General features: G+C 32.8%; 1 protein-coding gene across 2 annotated transcripts; it reads right to left on the bottom strand.

Moving 5' to 3' along the window:
- Nucleotides 1-709: 709 nt before the first annotated feature.
- On the bottom strand, nt 710-11662 carry LOC124919089 (histone acetyltransferase HAC1-like). Of its 2 annotated transcripts, none has more exons than XM_047459231.1 (18): nt 11489-11662; nt 10751-10825; nt 10466-10638; nt 10077-10188; nt 9657-9894; nt 9121-9558; nt 7030-8693; nt 6114-6410; nt 5752-6030; nt 5384-5512; nt 5018-5218; nt 4749-4891; nt 4317-4629; nt 3677-3816; nt 2529-2607; nt 2025-2417; nt 1500-1717; nt 710-1235 (listed from the first exon to the last, which is right to left on the bottom strand). In XM_047459231.1, the coding sequence occupies exons 3-18, from the start codon at nt 10636-10638 to the stop codon at nt 1118-1120; spliced, it is 4935 nt and encodes a 1644-aa protein (XP_047315187.1). In that variant the 5' UTR covers nt 10751-10825; nt 11489-11662; the 3' UTR covers nt 710-1117. The 2 variants fall into 2 exon arrangements, with proteins under 2 accessions (XP_047315187.1, XP_047315188.1); XM_047459232.1 differs by having other exon boundaries at nt 9148-9558.
- Nucleotides 11663-14973: the final 3311 nt, after the last annotated feature.

The following is a 14973-nucleotide window of genomic DNA, read 5'->3' as shown; positions in this document are numbered from 1 at the left end:
TTAAAAAAAAATATCGATATAACATGTTAACTTACTAAATTCATAAAACAAATATCGGTTCATATTAATTTTATAAATTTAAAATATATATATCGATATAAAATATTAACTTACTAAACTGGAAAAAAAATCAATTCAATTTTTAATTTCTTAAATTAAAAAATAAATTATTTAAATTATATTTCCAAAATAAAAATAGTAAAATAAAGAATTATAAAGATTTGATTTCTATTCAAATTATAATTCTAATTTAATTTCAATTCCAATTATTAAATTATTTACCAAACTTAATTAAAATTAAACCCACCATTTATAATATTAACAATCAAACTTTTTTAAAAGTTATCATTCTCATACATTATAAATGATGAGTCATAATAATGAGAAGTAGTGCTTGAAACCCAAATTATTCCAACAATTCTAAGGTAAGGAAGGTAAAGAGTATTGAGCTACTCTTTAAATACTAAGGATTATAAAAACATCATACATTGAAAGTATTGTCTAATTGGCTTCTATCTATATTATCATCACATGTCCTTGTTTTGAAACAAAAACATGGTTTTAAGACAATTTATTTGATTTCTCAAGTGTTGCATAATTTTATGAGTTTACAAATCATACCCAAAAATCAATCATATGATGAACTCTAAAGTTCAAGACACCAAACTGCAATTTGGAAGGACCTGATAAACTTTTTTCTCACTATAGGTTGAAAAGAAGAAGAAAATAAGGTATAGTGTACAAGGTAATCATGAGATTCATGACTATATAAGGGTACATGAAACATCTAGTACAAAATTAATGAAAGCAATTCACCTCCATATATCAGCTACAATCGAGCACTCAAAATTAAAGAATTGCAAAATCAAGAACCAAGAACCGCATTACTTCTCAACTATTTCACAAAGCTTCCTCCTTTTTCAACTGGGAACAGTTAGAAATCCCAATCAGAACATTAGGCACCTTACCTCAACCATTTCATTACCATTGGATTTCTTCATGATTCCAAGAGACCCGATTATGCAATTTCCTGCCCGAACCCTATCTCCCAAAAATCGGCCAGACCAACAGCTTTAGTCGAGTTTCTTGCTTGATGAACTTACATACAAAACCCATGTCATGAACCTGAATTGCCGGAAACCTCAGCCACCCTTTTCCTCATCATCTCCATAACTGCAGCCCTTCGTCGAGAATCTGATTGATGTTGCGATCTTCTAGCATGTTCTTTCAAATCCCTAATTTGCCATCAATATAAATGTTAGTGTGATGTTCTTTACTATCTATACCAAGCTATCTAGTATGAAGTCAAAGATCAACTACAATTACAGAATCATGGAAGTATCATATAAACAAACACTTTAACCTACGAAAATAGTATTATATAAGATCATTTTACAAACTATAAGGGCTTGTTTGGTGGATGACGGAGTTTTTTAGGTTATATTTTCACAAGTTGTGAATATTTTCTATTTCTTTTAAGGCTGATTTGATGTTCAAACCTGCATCGAGGTACATTACACTCAGATTCCTTGCAAGCTCGGGCGTGAAGATGAAGAAGATGCCACATCTTCTTACAAAGCAAACAACCACCAGATGCACGTAGTTTGCATTGTATTCCATGACGAAAAAGCCCCTTCACTTTGCGACAATGCTGGTATTGGCAATGCAGAGATCGACATTGAGATGCATGCACCAGAAGATCGAGCATTTTCCTAAGCTGCAACAGCACCAAAAAAAAAGAAGGATCAGTTTATTAACAATTTAATGGAAAGAGTGAAACAACATAATCCATTCTAATTTTCTCCAAAGGCAATCTTTGCAAAATACCCTACCTGTAATTGTGTAAAAATTAAAAATTTGTTTAACTATCACATTACATAATAAATTCACGTACTCAACACATAAAATTTATTATTAGTTCCATTTTATTTCATGAATTGATTCATTATTAACATTATATCATTTACATTAAGGAAAACACCATTTATGTCCACATTATTGAAGTAAAATATTGTCGAAAGTACCTGCAAAACTCTTAGTTCCCTGGCTTCTTTGTTCTGTGCATCACGATAAGCTAGAGATGATTGATTAGTCAACGTGTGAGGATGAATTGTCCCTCCATCTTTGACATAACAAGAATTGCATACATCATAATCAGGGCAGATTTCACATCGCCATCCTTGACCCACATCAATATCTAGATGACAAGTGTTGCAAGTAGAAACAAATGCAGGGGCAGTAGGGTTGTGAAGATGGTAAAGGACCATCATGGAAGAGTGTTTGGCTCGACGTAGAGTATCATATTGATAATGGTTTCCTTGGCAGAGACTCAAAAACGCTTGTCTTGTATCAAAGAATTCGCTCTCAAGAACATCATCTTTATCCTTGGTATCGTTGGGTACATCTGTTATTTCCACCTGCAAGTTTCTCTTTACTTTAGAAAATTATGCTACAAGTAAAAATCAAATTTCTAATCTATAATGGAAAGGCATCAAGTGAATAAAAAAGAATTAAATAAATGATCTTACAGGATAAAGGATATGTGCCTCCCTCAGATTGATTGGATGTTTATCTTTGTCGTCAAGTTTCTGTTCAGCCTCGTAACAACTGTACAAGAATATATATTATATAAAAAAAAAGTGAAGTTCAAATTAAAATGGTAAGAAGGTAAGGCAATATAAAAAGAACTCATCAACAAACAATGGTCGAACAAGAACGCAGAAAAGAATTGGCATTTTTGTCACATTCCCCTGAAATCATCATGTCAACAAATTTTGGACATATGGTACTAAACATGACTTGCCAGAAAAATGGGGTAAAAGAACAGAAACAGTACAGTTTATTCCTTTTAATAGTACAGAAGAAAAGGATTATTTGAGGAATAGTTTGGAAATATTTAAACATAAAGCCCCTACTAATAGAAGAAGACTCACCACTAAGAACAAGCAAAAATCTTCCTATATATTACTTTTCAAAATAGACGGATGAGAAGGACAAGTGAGACGATTTCTTCCAAATGTAGATACTTACTTCACTTCCTCTTTGCAGGAATGAAGAAGAAAACATTGACATTCTCTTGTTTGATTGCCTTTTCTCTCTCTATCTATGGCAAAGAATAATGAAATGCACGATGATGCTACGATGATGCTCGATGCAATTGTCTATGAGATACATAGACTGAAAGGAAAGTACTGAGGGCGTTTGGTAGACCAATAAAAATATAAGAGCGAATTTGGGAAATGATTGAGATGTGCTGCAATGTTCAAAGTAGAGGTTAAATAAATACACGAACAATCAAGTGACTAACTGACTTTTGCGCAAAGAATGGCAGATGAATACTCACTCAAGACTAAATGCCTCCAATTAATCTCATCTTGATCGAACAAATCTCATAAATTGGTTTGGTGATGCCATTCTTGTCTTTTATACTTTCTTATCTATTTGGCCTTTTTTTGATGAAAAGGTTAAGTGTTTTTTTCTATCTATTTGTGATACTCGTGTTGGGTATCTTTTTCTTCCTACTTTTTTGTTGGTTACCAAGGAGTTTTTCATCTATTAAAATAAGGTTCTGGCCTTCCCCCAAAACAATTCAAAATAAGTCTTCTTCTATAACTTTTCTGATCAAAATATATCATATCACTCGAGCATAATAACAAATTAAGGTACTGAAATTTACCTGTCACAAATCTGAAAACTTTTGCATTGACTGCAAACCCAGCGATTCCCCGATACCATTAATACACAGCAATGTGTGCAAGCATGTTGCAAATGAACCATGATAAAATCTTCCTTCATTGTTAAAATTGTTTCACCAAGCTGGAGGAATCAAAATGCTTGTAAGAATCTACAAGTTTTATCTCAAAACAATCAAAATATTCACATTTAAAATTTCTTGCTGAAATGGAAGGAAAACATACAAAAAAACACAAGGAATATGAGGTAGGTGAAGAAGGAAATTAACTACTGCTCCAATTGGTTAGAATGAAATTAAAAGGAAATGAGAAAAAACTAAAAGAAAGTGAAAGCAAATTACTTTTTCTTGCATATGTTGGGGTAGATATTCAAAACAAATGTATAAACATATATATAATATTAACTCGATTTATATTTCGGGCAGGAAAATAATATATTGCATTGCATGTACAATAAATGTTAAAAGTTTCTAATTTGAAGGAAAGACTCTTATTATTCTTAACCTAGAAGAAAATCATTTTCCATTCTTTTCTAACATCCTTCTACCGAGGTGAACTGATCCCTGCGAGAACATTATAATATCAGAAAATTATTTCTTTGCAGAAACTGGCAATTGGAATCACCTTACTCATCAGCAACAAATCTTTTGATGTATTTGGGGGAAGATCATATTGCCCGGATGCTTTCAAAGACCTTTTTGTTAAGCTCTTCTTGCTTGGTACTCTCTTAAGTAGCTTCTTGCCATCTTCTTCTTGGTGAAGCTGATAGATCATGTCCTCTGCAGCCCCAGGCCAGTAATCTCCATCAAAATAAGGAAGCTGGGCAGCAGTTACCTTAGCCTTGCATTCTCCAGTTGTTGTAAAGAAATGATCATACAGATTGGTCAGGCCAACCGCAATACCTTCCTCCCATGTTTTTTTTAACATGGCCAAGTACCTAACAAAAAGCAGTAATCTATGTCAGAATGTGATCAATTAAGACAAAAACTTCTTAAACTACTAGCATCAAACAAACAGAAAAACAGGATCATGCCATCTAATTGTTCTTTCACTCACCATTCCCTCAGTTTATCTGATTTTGGTGTTTTCTGAATTTCTGGATGGCAATATAAAATGTAGTCTTCACCCTTCAATGGAGGACAAGCCCAGATATAGCAACTAGTGAAACCGCGTTTCTTGCAGTATTCCAAGTATCCAATCTGCCAAATAATGAAATTGTTTTATCTCAGGCAGGTCAATCAATATCAAGATGTATAACGACAACAAAAAATAAAAGAGCAAAAGAACAATGCACCCCAGACAACAATTTTAAAGTTGAAACTTGCCAGTATTTCATGGTAAACAAAGGTGCGAAGGGCCTCTCCTGTTACAGCTTTAACCTCAGGTCTGAAGTACTTGACAGAATCTAAATAGGATAGATAGACACGGCGGTGGTTTGGCTGTTGACACTCTGACCCGTATTCTTGAACGTACATGCCAAATAGGCATACTTCAACCCCTTCAATATTCTGAAATAATAATACCACCTGCAAAAGGCAAAAATTTATTCATAATTTACATTCCCCAAAAGATTGAAAAAAATGCATATTTGCAGCTCCCATGTAGGAAGTACAAGACAAAATTGAAAAGAAAAAAATTGTGTTCAATATATATACAATAAATAGCAGCAGATCCCTATGTGCCCAGCTTACCTTGGACTTGTATGGGAACTCTTTTGGATAATTTTCGTCTTGAAAAATCTCAAGAAATCTTGGCTTCACTTCCAATTTCTTGTCAACAGATGATACAACTCTCACTACAAGTGCTTCAGCACTGGCAACCTAGAGAAGCCCATAAGAATATAGTACATAAACTCTTATCAGCCATTTGTAGTCTGAACTGCACCCATTTGAAGAATGTTTAAACACAATTTAACATCTAGAAAATAAGAACCTTCTCCAAAATACTGTACCATGTTCAGCTCATATATTGGATAGTAAAAGAAAAATACCCATCCACACTTTAAAGATTTGACTTCATAACTATCAATGTATGTGACATGACAAGTTAAATGGCTCACCTCATCGCAACTTATTCCCTGAAGCTTTGCTCTCTCTAGCTTTTCTTGCTTCAGCCGTCTAAACAAACGCTGCTCAATATGGTCACTGAGGATTGTTCTTGGTAAATCCTTTGCACCAAGAACAGCACTTTGTGGTAGGGGCTTCCTTTCACCTCTGTTAATTTCTTCCATATAGCAGTTTGGACAAGTGTACTCAGCTTGTCCTCCATCATTCCTCCGACAATTAAATAATGCACATATTTGATGTTGCCAACCCTCACATTTATCACACTGCACCCACTGCAAAGAATGAAAGTGGTTATAGAAATGTTAATTTAGGTTAATAGAAATGAGAGAAGTCAGAAATCACAAAAAACATGTACCCCCTCTTCAGTCTCTTCATCATTTTTCTTTTTTTCCATCCTTGATTTTGGAATAGCAATATGATCAACTAGTATAGTTTCCCCGCGGGACTCATGATAGCATGGCATACAGAAATAGTGACGTGTATCACCAGCTCCTACAGTATAGTACATTGCATTTCTTTTAATGCGAGCACCACATGGTGAACAATATATAGGTGGAGGTCCAACAGTCAACTTCTCAACTGCACACAGCTGACATGAGTTTTCATTCATAAAGTGCTCCAGCGCTTGATTCTTCTCAGCTTTTATTTTACTCTATCAAAGACAAAGAATGAGGTGAAAATAAGTTAAGACCAGTAATGGAAAATTTTGAATAAGAAAAAAAGTCATGCACAAAAGTGTATATGATTACGCCAAGGGTAAAAATGACAGATCAAAGAAGTTGGATGAAAGAACGTTAAGGCATGAATAGGAAAATATATGAGAGTTCCATGAAATCAGAAACAAGTCAATGAAAATAGCAAGATGTATCATGTAGAATATAAGATCAAAGACAATCTTATCATGTAGAATAGGGAATCAAATCAGCTGAAGATTGTAATTCTTTGATCTTGTATTCTTTTCTTACAGAGTCGGGATAAAAAGGGCACAAATGAAGCTAGATGTCCCACGTTCAAAAAGCTAACCATTCAATATCTTACAGAGAAGATTTTCTTAAAGAGAAAGTCGAGTTTGTAAAACAATAATGGAAACCATTTGAAGTCTAGTAAGAAAATATAAGAAAAAGAAAGTGTTAGAAAGCAGTGCTGAAAAAGTAGATATCTTATAATAAAACCAGTAAGCATCAAGTTAATTAGATTCCATAAACCATGGGCTCAGCACAATGGTAAAGCTTATGATGTAACTGTCTATTGTAATGCATGTTCATACTGACCTGGCCAACCCACTGTCTGAGGCCTTGTATATGCTGCCTAACTTGGTCTGTTGTAAACAATTCCACCAATGATACTCCTTTTATGTTTGGCTTTCCAGGCTTTGTCATGGAAGAAGTTTCACCAGGTAATGTCATATTTTCTTCTTTGGGTTGGGCCATCTCTTTTTCACCCTTAATGGTTTCAGAAACATGGTCATCCCTTAACATAGGTTCACTGGAAGGCTTATTTTCCGTACAGACATCATCCAGAGTATCTTTTGTCATAAATGAACTGGCTTGGCCTGATAACAAAGGAATATCCACTTTCAATTCTGAGACCTTAGGTTTTGTTTCTATACATTCATCACCGGAAGGAAGTGATGCAAAAGAACTTTCACCATTATGTAAAATCAACTGATCATGCTGCTCAATTTTTATGCGTTTTAAAGCAGGTTGACCGTCATCAGAAGTCCCAGCAACTGGTTGACTCATTGAAACTGAGCCAGTGGTTGGTACTCCAGCATCACAGGATTTGGATGAGTCACCAACTGAGCATGTCAGGCCAGAGCGAACACGAGCTTTTAGTTGTTGGTCTACATATTTCTTGACAGGAATACAGACAGGACAGGTAGGGTTCCTGCAATTCTTGTGATGAGTAAGTAATTTCTTACTATTAACACAACGAGGAAATGTGCATTGAGATGAACTACATGCAGCCATGTGCCTCCAGAGTTTTTGAGCTAATATACAGTTAACTTCTGGGCATTTTCCTTCTGGAGCAGTACATCGGCGAGCATGTCTCAGAAACAGTAACCATCTCCACTGATACCTGAACTGCCTATCGCGATTTGGACTATTGGGTCGGCAGGCTGGAGCATCCGAGTTTGGGGCCTCTGTTGTTCTAGGATCGGTTGCTTGGTTAGTTTCTGAAGGGAAATAGTTGCTTTGAGCTTCATCTTGCCCATGAATTCTCTGGTGAAATTGTTCTTTGATGGTTAGCTCCTGTTTTGAGTTCCCTGGTATCTCAGACATCTCTTCAGACTTGAAATTCAAATGACTATGTAATGCCGCGTCTCTTTGTTCTTGATTATGAATAGAACTGAAAACATTCCGAGTGTCTATCAATGGCTCAGGGTGTAAAAGATCTTGCATCTGCTGCGTAGTTTGATCTAGTGATGGGCATATTTCTTGTGAGACAGATGGAACTGGAATGAATTGTGAGCCTCTAGATTGATCATCTGTCTGCTGGAACTGTGTCTGCATTTCAGAAATTTTGAACTGCTCTGAAACCCCAGACCGCAGAATACCATCTTGACATTCAATTTCGAGATCAGGCTCTGTTTGATTATCAATGTCAGGATTCATTTGAGGCCGGCCCAAGCTATCAGTTCTCGTCATAGCATGGTGCTGCTGATTATGTTGTTTCTGCTTACGCAGGAAAATTTGTGGCTTGAGCTGCTGAGGCTGCATCTGAAACTGCTGATGATTATGAGACTGTAAATGGTTCACAGTTTCAGGTTGAGAAGTTGCAACCTGCTGAATATTGGGCAAATTGGACATGCTGGTCTTCAAGGATTCAGTTCTGGAAATAGATGGAGCAAGACTTTTTTTCTGGTTCATCGATCCATCTAAAACTCCAACACCATAGCCAGAAGAATTGGAAGGGATGACCTCATATCCATCACCTGCCGAATAAGTCATCAAAATTAAGAAATACTGTGAAAAATAGGAACTAGATGCCAAACATATGAAATGTGTTGCAGAAATAATTCATTTTAGGTGAATTCACAAACTAACAGCCATTAAATGTACCATATAACCATCAAAAGATGATATTCTTCCACTTGTAATGATGTTCATGCAATTGGGGTTTTTAAAATTGATAATGGGTTCAATTCCTCATTATGTGGTGTGTTTTTCTACCCCTTACCATGATTATAAGATTCTTATTAAATTGTATGAAATGTGACGAGTATTTCATGTGAACACCACCAGGAGAGTATGTTATGGATGAAAAGAGAAAACCCAAACACCAAAAGTAGAATTTTCTTAATATATTAGTATGGATTATAACATCAATAACTAATTTAAGTTGTCCAAAGCATTAGGTACCCTTAATCAATGATCTTTGTTGTTTACCATGGTGTTGCTGTGAATGCTTGGATGAATCACTATAAGCAATGTCTGTCGTATAACCATCAGAAGTTACAGGACCATTGACTGTTTGCAAATGGCTTCCTGCCATACCCAAAAGCCCAGTAGCTGGACCATTTGGATATCCACGAGATTTCTTCTGCAAGCTAGATCTCCGTCCGCTGACTGTGCGGCTGCTAGTATTTTGCATCATCCCCAAGTTTTGACCACTAACATTCTGATTTTGCTGAGGTGGCTGGGACTCCACTGTATTATGATTATTCATACTACTAAATCCAGGGGTTGGAATCATTTGAGTTGGCGTCGTTTGAACACCTTTTGACAAAATGTTTCCATTGGAACTGACGGAAAATTTGGAAGAAGATTGTTGGTAAGCATTAGACAAATCTAAAGTCCCTGCAGAAATGCATTGTTACATGGAATGTCAGAACAGTCTATTTGCAGCCAAAAACATAAAGACCATCATTAATCAGCGGGATGTGAAAATCCATTACCTGTGGCAGCTAAGATATTACCACTAGTAGATGGAACCATGGTAGAATCCACAGATGGTGAGATCTCCAAGCTCGTGTTCCCAACGCGGGGCATACCAGGAGTTGGAATCATTGGCCCAATGGAGGAAGAAGATGACTTGACAACTTGATGAAATTGCTGATTAAGGCTGCTTAAAGAGGTACGTTTGATAAAAGCATGTATTCGAGTCTCCAAAGTGTCCAAGTTCAAATACTCTTCCTAAATAATAAATTTAAATCTATTCAAAATTAATTAAACAATAGCATACAAAATAGAGGTTTTAAAGCTTCAAAATTATTTATAACACAAAAGGAGAAGGAAATAAACCATGCACAAATGTATCACTGTTCTCAAGGAAAAATCATGAAGGGAAAAAGCTGAATTGCAATAGCAATAACAACCTTAGTAGCAGCACTTCTATAGAGCCCATATTCCAAACGCTTTACAATATCAAGTACCCTATTTGGCTGCATCTCGTAAGAAGTCTGCTGCCGACGTATAAGCAAGTCATAGCTGGAAAAAAAATATTAATTTAATTTTTTTGAAAGGAAATATATAAAATATCAAACAGGTGAAAAAATACATATAAAATAGCTAACAAAATTGGGAAGAATAAGCAGATGAAAATTTTGAATCAGGTGCCACATGGGACTAAGGAGTATCAATAATTTAAAACTTTTGTTGTCAGGAGATGCACCCATGGGTGATATCAAACGAAGTGATATCACCCCATGTGAGTAAATAGCAAATTGCAGCCATAACGAATACATATCAAGGAAGAATGACATACATCTTCTCTTGAATAAACCTGCGAGCTTTAAGTATATCTGGTTCCATTGCATTTCGGTGGATTCCTAAATTTTGAATTTGGTTGGGAACAGAACTTCCGTTTTGCTGAGCTAGAACAGGCATCTGAGAGGCAGCTTGATTAGTCTGCCCAGACATATGTGCCTGCACATTCATCTACAAGATATACGCAACAAACATTGATGAAATATAATATAATTAAGAATGGTGGCAATATCCATCTTCATGATTGTAATATATAGGTACTTCATTTCAATTGGTACATCACCTGTGATAATGGAGGTTCATGTGCTCACTGTCAATTCTTGTTACCTCAGGTTAAATGGTATCATCTGTAACCAACCTGAGTATAAAAACGAAACAGAAACAGTTCCACCTTGTAACATAAAACTTAGAAGAAAATTAGTCCAAAATGAATATATTTAAACAGCACCTAGTGAAGCATGAGAAAAATACTTGAAGTTCTTTACAGCGAACATCAACAAGAATGTAAAAGTATACCCATTTCAAGCCAACACAAACATCATACTACCACCACAGTTCTTTATCCCCTTCCAGTGTAGAAATGTATAAGCTTAATAATGTCTTACAACCAACTACAATATAGTTCCTAGTTGAATTATCACTTAATGGCTACTAAAGCTATTACCCAATGTTGCAACCATTTCCAAAAGAAAATACCAAAAAGTTTAACTGAAATGAAAGAAGACAAAAGGGTTCGATTCCTAGCACCATGATTAACACGTAAAATACATACAGACCAAAAGAAACTCCAATAATTCGACATCATTGCAGTGGGATGTCCATTGATAGGCAAGGTAAACAAATAGTTGATCAAACCCTTAACAGGCAGTATACTAATTTAAAGTTTATGCTGCACCAGAAAGAGTCGCTCCTCTGAGTCAATTAAAAAGCCGCAAACTGCCACCACCAGATGAAAAGAAGCCAAAATTTGGGGAAATCAGGGCAAACATATCGAGGTCGATTAATAGATGAAGTTTCTGACCTTTTAGCAATCGAAATGATCAAGTTTGTGGATGAACTGTTTCTGATTTTCACCTAGAACACTTGAATCAATGAATGATTGACTAAAATCTCACAATGGAGGACGACGCTGCGAAAAACAAATCCCGTCGAACACAATCACGTTTTATCTGGAAGAGAGAGAAAATGAGTATTAGTCCATGTGATTCTAAGAATCGATGCTTATTTTGCCTATTTATTATTTTTCTAAGTCCAACAATTAACCGGACGGTCCAGAAACCGGCCCAAAAAATACCAATAGTCCAACAAATTTAAAAAATTATATTGAGCTCTCGATCCTAAAAGAGGTTCTCATTTCAAATTCACTTAATCCAAGGTAAAATGTCAATTTGAAACCGTCTCAAATAACTGAACTAATTGCTCCGGTTTTTCTCTTTTTTAACGAGATCGGGATGGATTAAGGAAAACTCAAAATATATTGATTGGAGTTCGGGACGGGATGGTATTTTCATATCACCGATACCCGAATCAAAAAATATGTAATTATTTTTTTTAATAATATTTGTTTAAAATAATTAATATATATACTTATTTAATAAAATCATTAATTTTTTCAATAAAAAAAACTTTTTATCTTCTCAAAATTACTTAATGCAATCATTATAATTATATAATAAAACTTCAATAAATTAATACCTATCAATGATAGAAAAATAATTAATTAATCGAAATATTAATTAATCGATAAATTAATAATTTATTAATTTATCGAGATATTCATGAATTTTATTTAAATAAATTATTGAATGTAATTAAATTGTAGATGCATTAATTTAAATAAATTAAATATATTTATGAATATTACTAAACCATTAGCAGTGTTATGAAAAATGAGAAAAAAGATGAAGTAGAAAATGACAGTACAGAGTTAGAGTCGGTCTCACGAAAGAATGTTCCATCAACTTCAAGCAACAATTACATTGCGTAATTTTCTCTTGCAATATGAATATAGTACGCCACTACTCTATAATACATTAAGAAGGATTCAAGATTAAGTACATAGAAACATCAATTTCAAAAAAAAAACAAATTACATTAGAGTCTTAATATAAAAGTACATCTTAAAATAAATATTTATAATTTTGATATAATATAGAATTATTAATTTATATATTATATGAAACTTATATGCATTAATAAAAAATATATTATCTTATAAATTTAACGAATTATTAATTTATCTTAATGGTCCCGAGTTAGGAGTACCAAAATTTATTAATTAATCGAGATTATTAATTTATTGAGTATTAATTTATCGATGTTTTATTAATATTTTTATAATTTATATTTATATGAATTATTTTATTATTTATATTTTAAATTTAAACTATTTTCCGGTTTCGATGCACCCGTCCCGATCGGGGCGGGGATGGTTCATATTTAAAATCTTCGTCGGGTCGGGGCGGGATGGTAATATAATTCCTCGAACCGAACCGCCTATTACAATCTCTACTCAATTGAGTTCGAGAATGAAGATCAAGAATGTTTTAAACCAAAACTCGATATCCGACGATAATAATATTAAAAAATAATTATTTTTATTAAATTTTAATAAGATCTTTCAAATGACACATCATAATAAACATCACAATAGAGTAAATTTATTTAAATAACATCCATATTATATATATTACTTCATTTTTCTAATAACAAAAAAAGTTATCTTTTTTCTCATGAGCTATCACTTTTATTTTAACTTCTTTTTTAATAATAATATGTTGTTTCTCTCCATCACTTTTTTTACTTTAACCTTTATTCTTTAATATTTTATTCTTTTTTTCAATTTAAGTAAAAAAAAAAATATTTTTGTAATCTCTATAACAGAAGTAAGTAGATAAGGAATGTTTCAATTTTTTATTTCAATATTACTAGTTTTAAAATTATTTATCATTTAATATAATTATAATTATTTTAACTTCTATAATTTTATACGTATTTAATTGGATAATAGGTACACACCAAATGAGAGTGTGTAACAAGAAAATCAGGGAATAGTAATAAAAATAACGATAAATGTCAAGGTAGGAGATCAAAGTTAAATAGTAAAATTAAAATCAAAACCGGATTCATGACAAATACTTCAATATCAAATAAATAGGATATCATCCCTATTGTCAACACAAAGGCGGAGGTGAGGAAGAAGATTTAACTTAAGAAGTTGACCCAAATTGTTTCATTATAAGTAAAATAAATAAGGTATATAGTAATGTTTAATATACATTTAATTTCAATTAATTATAGAATTTGGAAAATGATTAATAATATATATGGATCAATTTTGGACCATCAGTTGCATACAAAAAATAATAATACATACAAAATTGAAAAATAATCTAGATCAATTTTAAACCATCAATTGCATAAAAAAATAACAATACATACCAAATTAAAAAATAATCTATAACATTTATATTATTAGTGATAGTTCTAATCAACTAAACTAATAAGTCTTTATATTTTAAATTTATATATAAAAAAAATACTTTGAATCTACAAAATTGTGTGTATAATTTTTTCTATAAATCTCTTATAAGTTTTGATATTTTATAATGTTAAAGGATGATGATTTTCATTTTTTTTCTTTTAAGACCACCAACATTCTTTTATGAAGTATGTTAACACATATATAATATTCTATTGTAATTAATATGTTTTTAATGATAGAAAGTTAAATAATATGTATTTGACTAGGAGTAGGTCGGTATATACCGAATTTTTTATCCATATGGCATACCGTGTCAAAAATTTCGGTATAAAAAAATCATATTAATACAAATAATATACCGATCATACCAAGATTTAGGTACAATATATGTATTATATTGTTCATAATAAACACAATATATTTGTTTAAAAAACAATTCAATATGGTTACTATAGAAAATTAATAACTTCTATCATAAAATAATATTATTTTTTTAAGATTCTAACATTTTTAGAAACTAACAAAGCGTTAAAAAATAAACTTAGTTACAAAAATTAGAATTAACATAAATAAATATAAATATAGTCTTCAAGTTAAACTAAAGTGGATACGGAGGGGGAAATCTATGACGGTTTTAATCGTATTTTTTTTTTATAGATCGATAATACACTTCATGTTAGAAAAAAATTAGATTTATATAATTGAATAAAATATGTTTAATGAATGAAATAATATATTAAGGTTATAGAGAATAAATATTTTAAGTGTTAAACCTTAAATCTGTTTGGATAAAGAAATAAATCTACTAAGATTCATTAATTTGTTGATGATCGATGTTCATGATAGTTGCATGAATCTAATTCCAAAAATAAAAATTAAGGCTATCGTGAATCTCGTGCATTTGTATTTGTATTGGGGAATTTGATCCAATGACCCTAAAACTAACCCTCGTCTCAAAATTAATATTCATAAAACGTTTTTGCAAAAATAACATTTTGTTAGGATCGGGATCGCCGAAGAAG

Source organism: Impatiens glandulifera, chromosome 1, assembly GCF_907164915.1.
Source record: "Impatiens glandulifera chromosome 1, dImpGla2.1, whole genome shotgun sequence".
Taxonomy (NCBI): domain Eukaryota; kingdom Viridiplantae; phylum Streptophyta; class Magnoliopsida; order Ericales; family Balsaminaceae; genus Impatiens; species Impatiens glandulifera.
This window is presented reverse-complemented; position numbering and strand designations above follow the sequence as displayed.

Coding starts and splice junctions, on each gene's coding strand:
- LOC124919089 (XM_047459231.1), bottom strand. CDS start 10,638: ATGAATGTGCAGGCACATATGTCTGGGCAGACTAATCAAGCTGCCTCT. Junction 9,895..10,076: donor ATAGAAGTGCTGCTACTAAG/GTTGTTATTGCT, acceptor TTTATTATTTAG/GAAGAGTATTTGAACTTGGA. Junction 1,718..2,024: donor GGGAACTAAGAGTTTTGCAG/GTACTTTCGACA, acceptor GTGCTGTTGCAG/CTTAGGAAAATGCTCGATCT.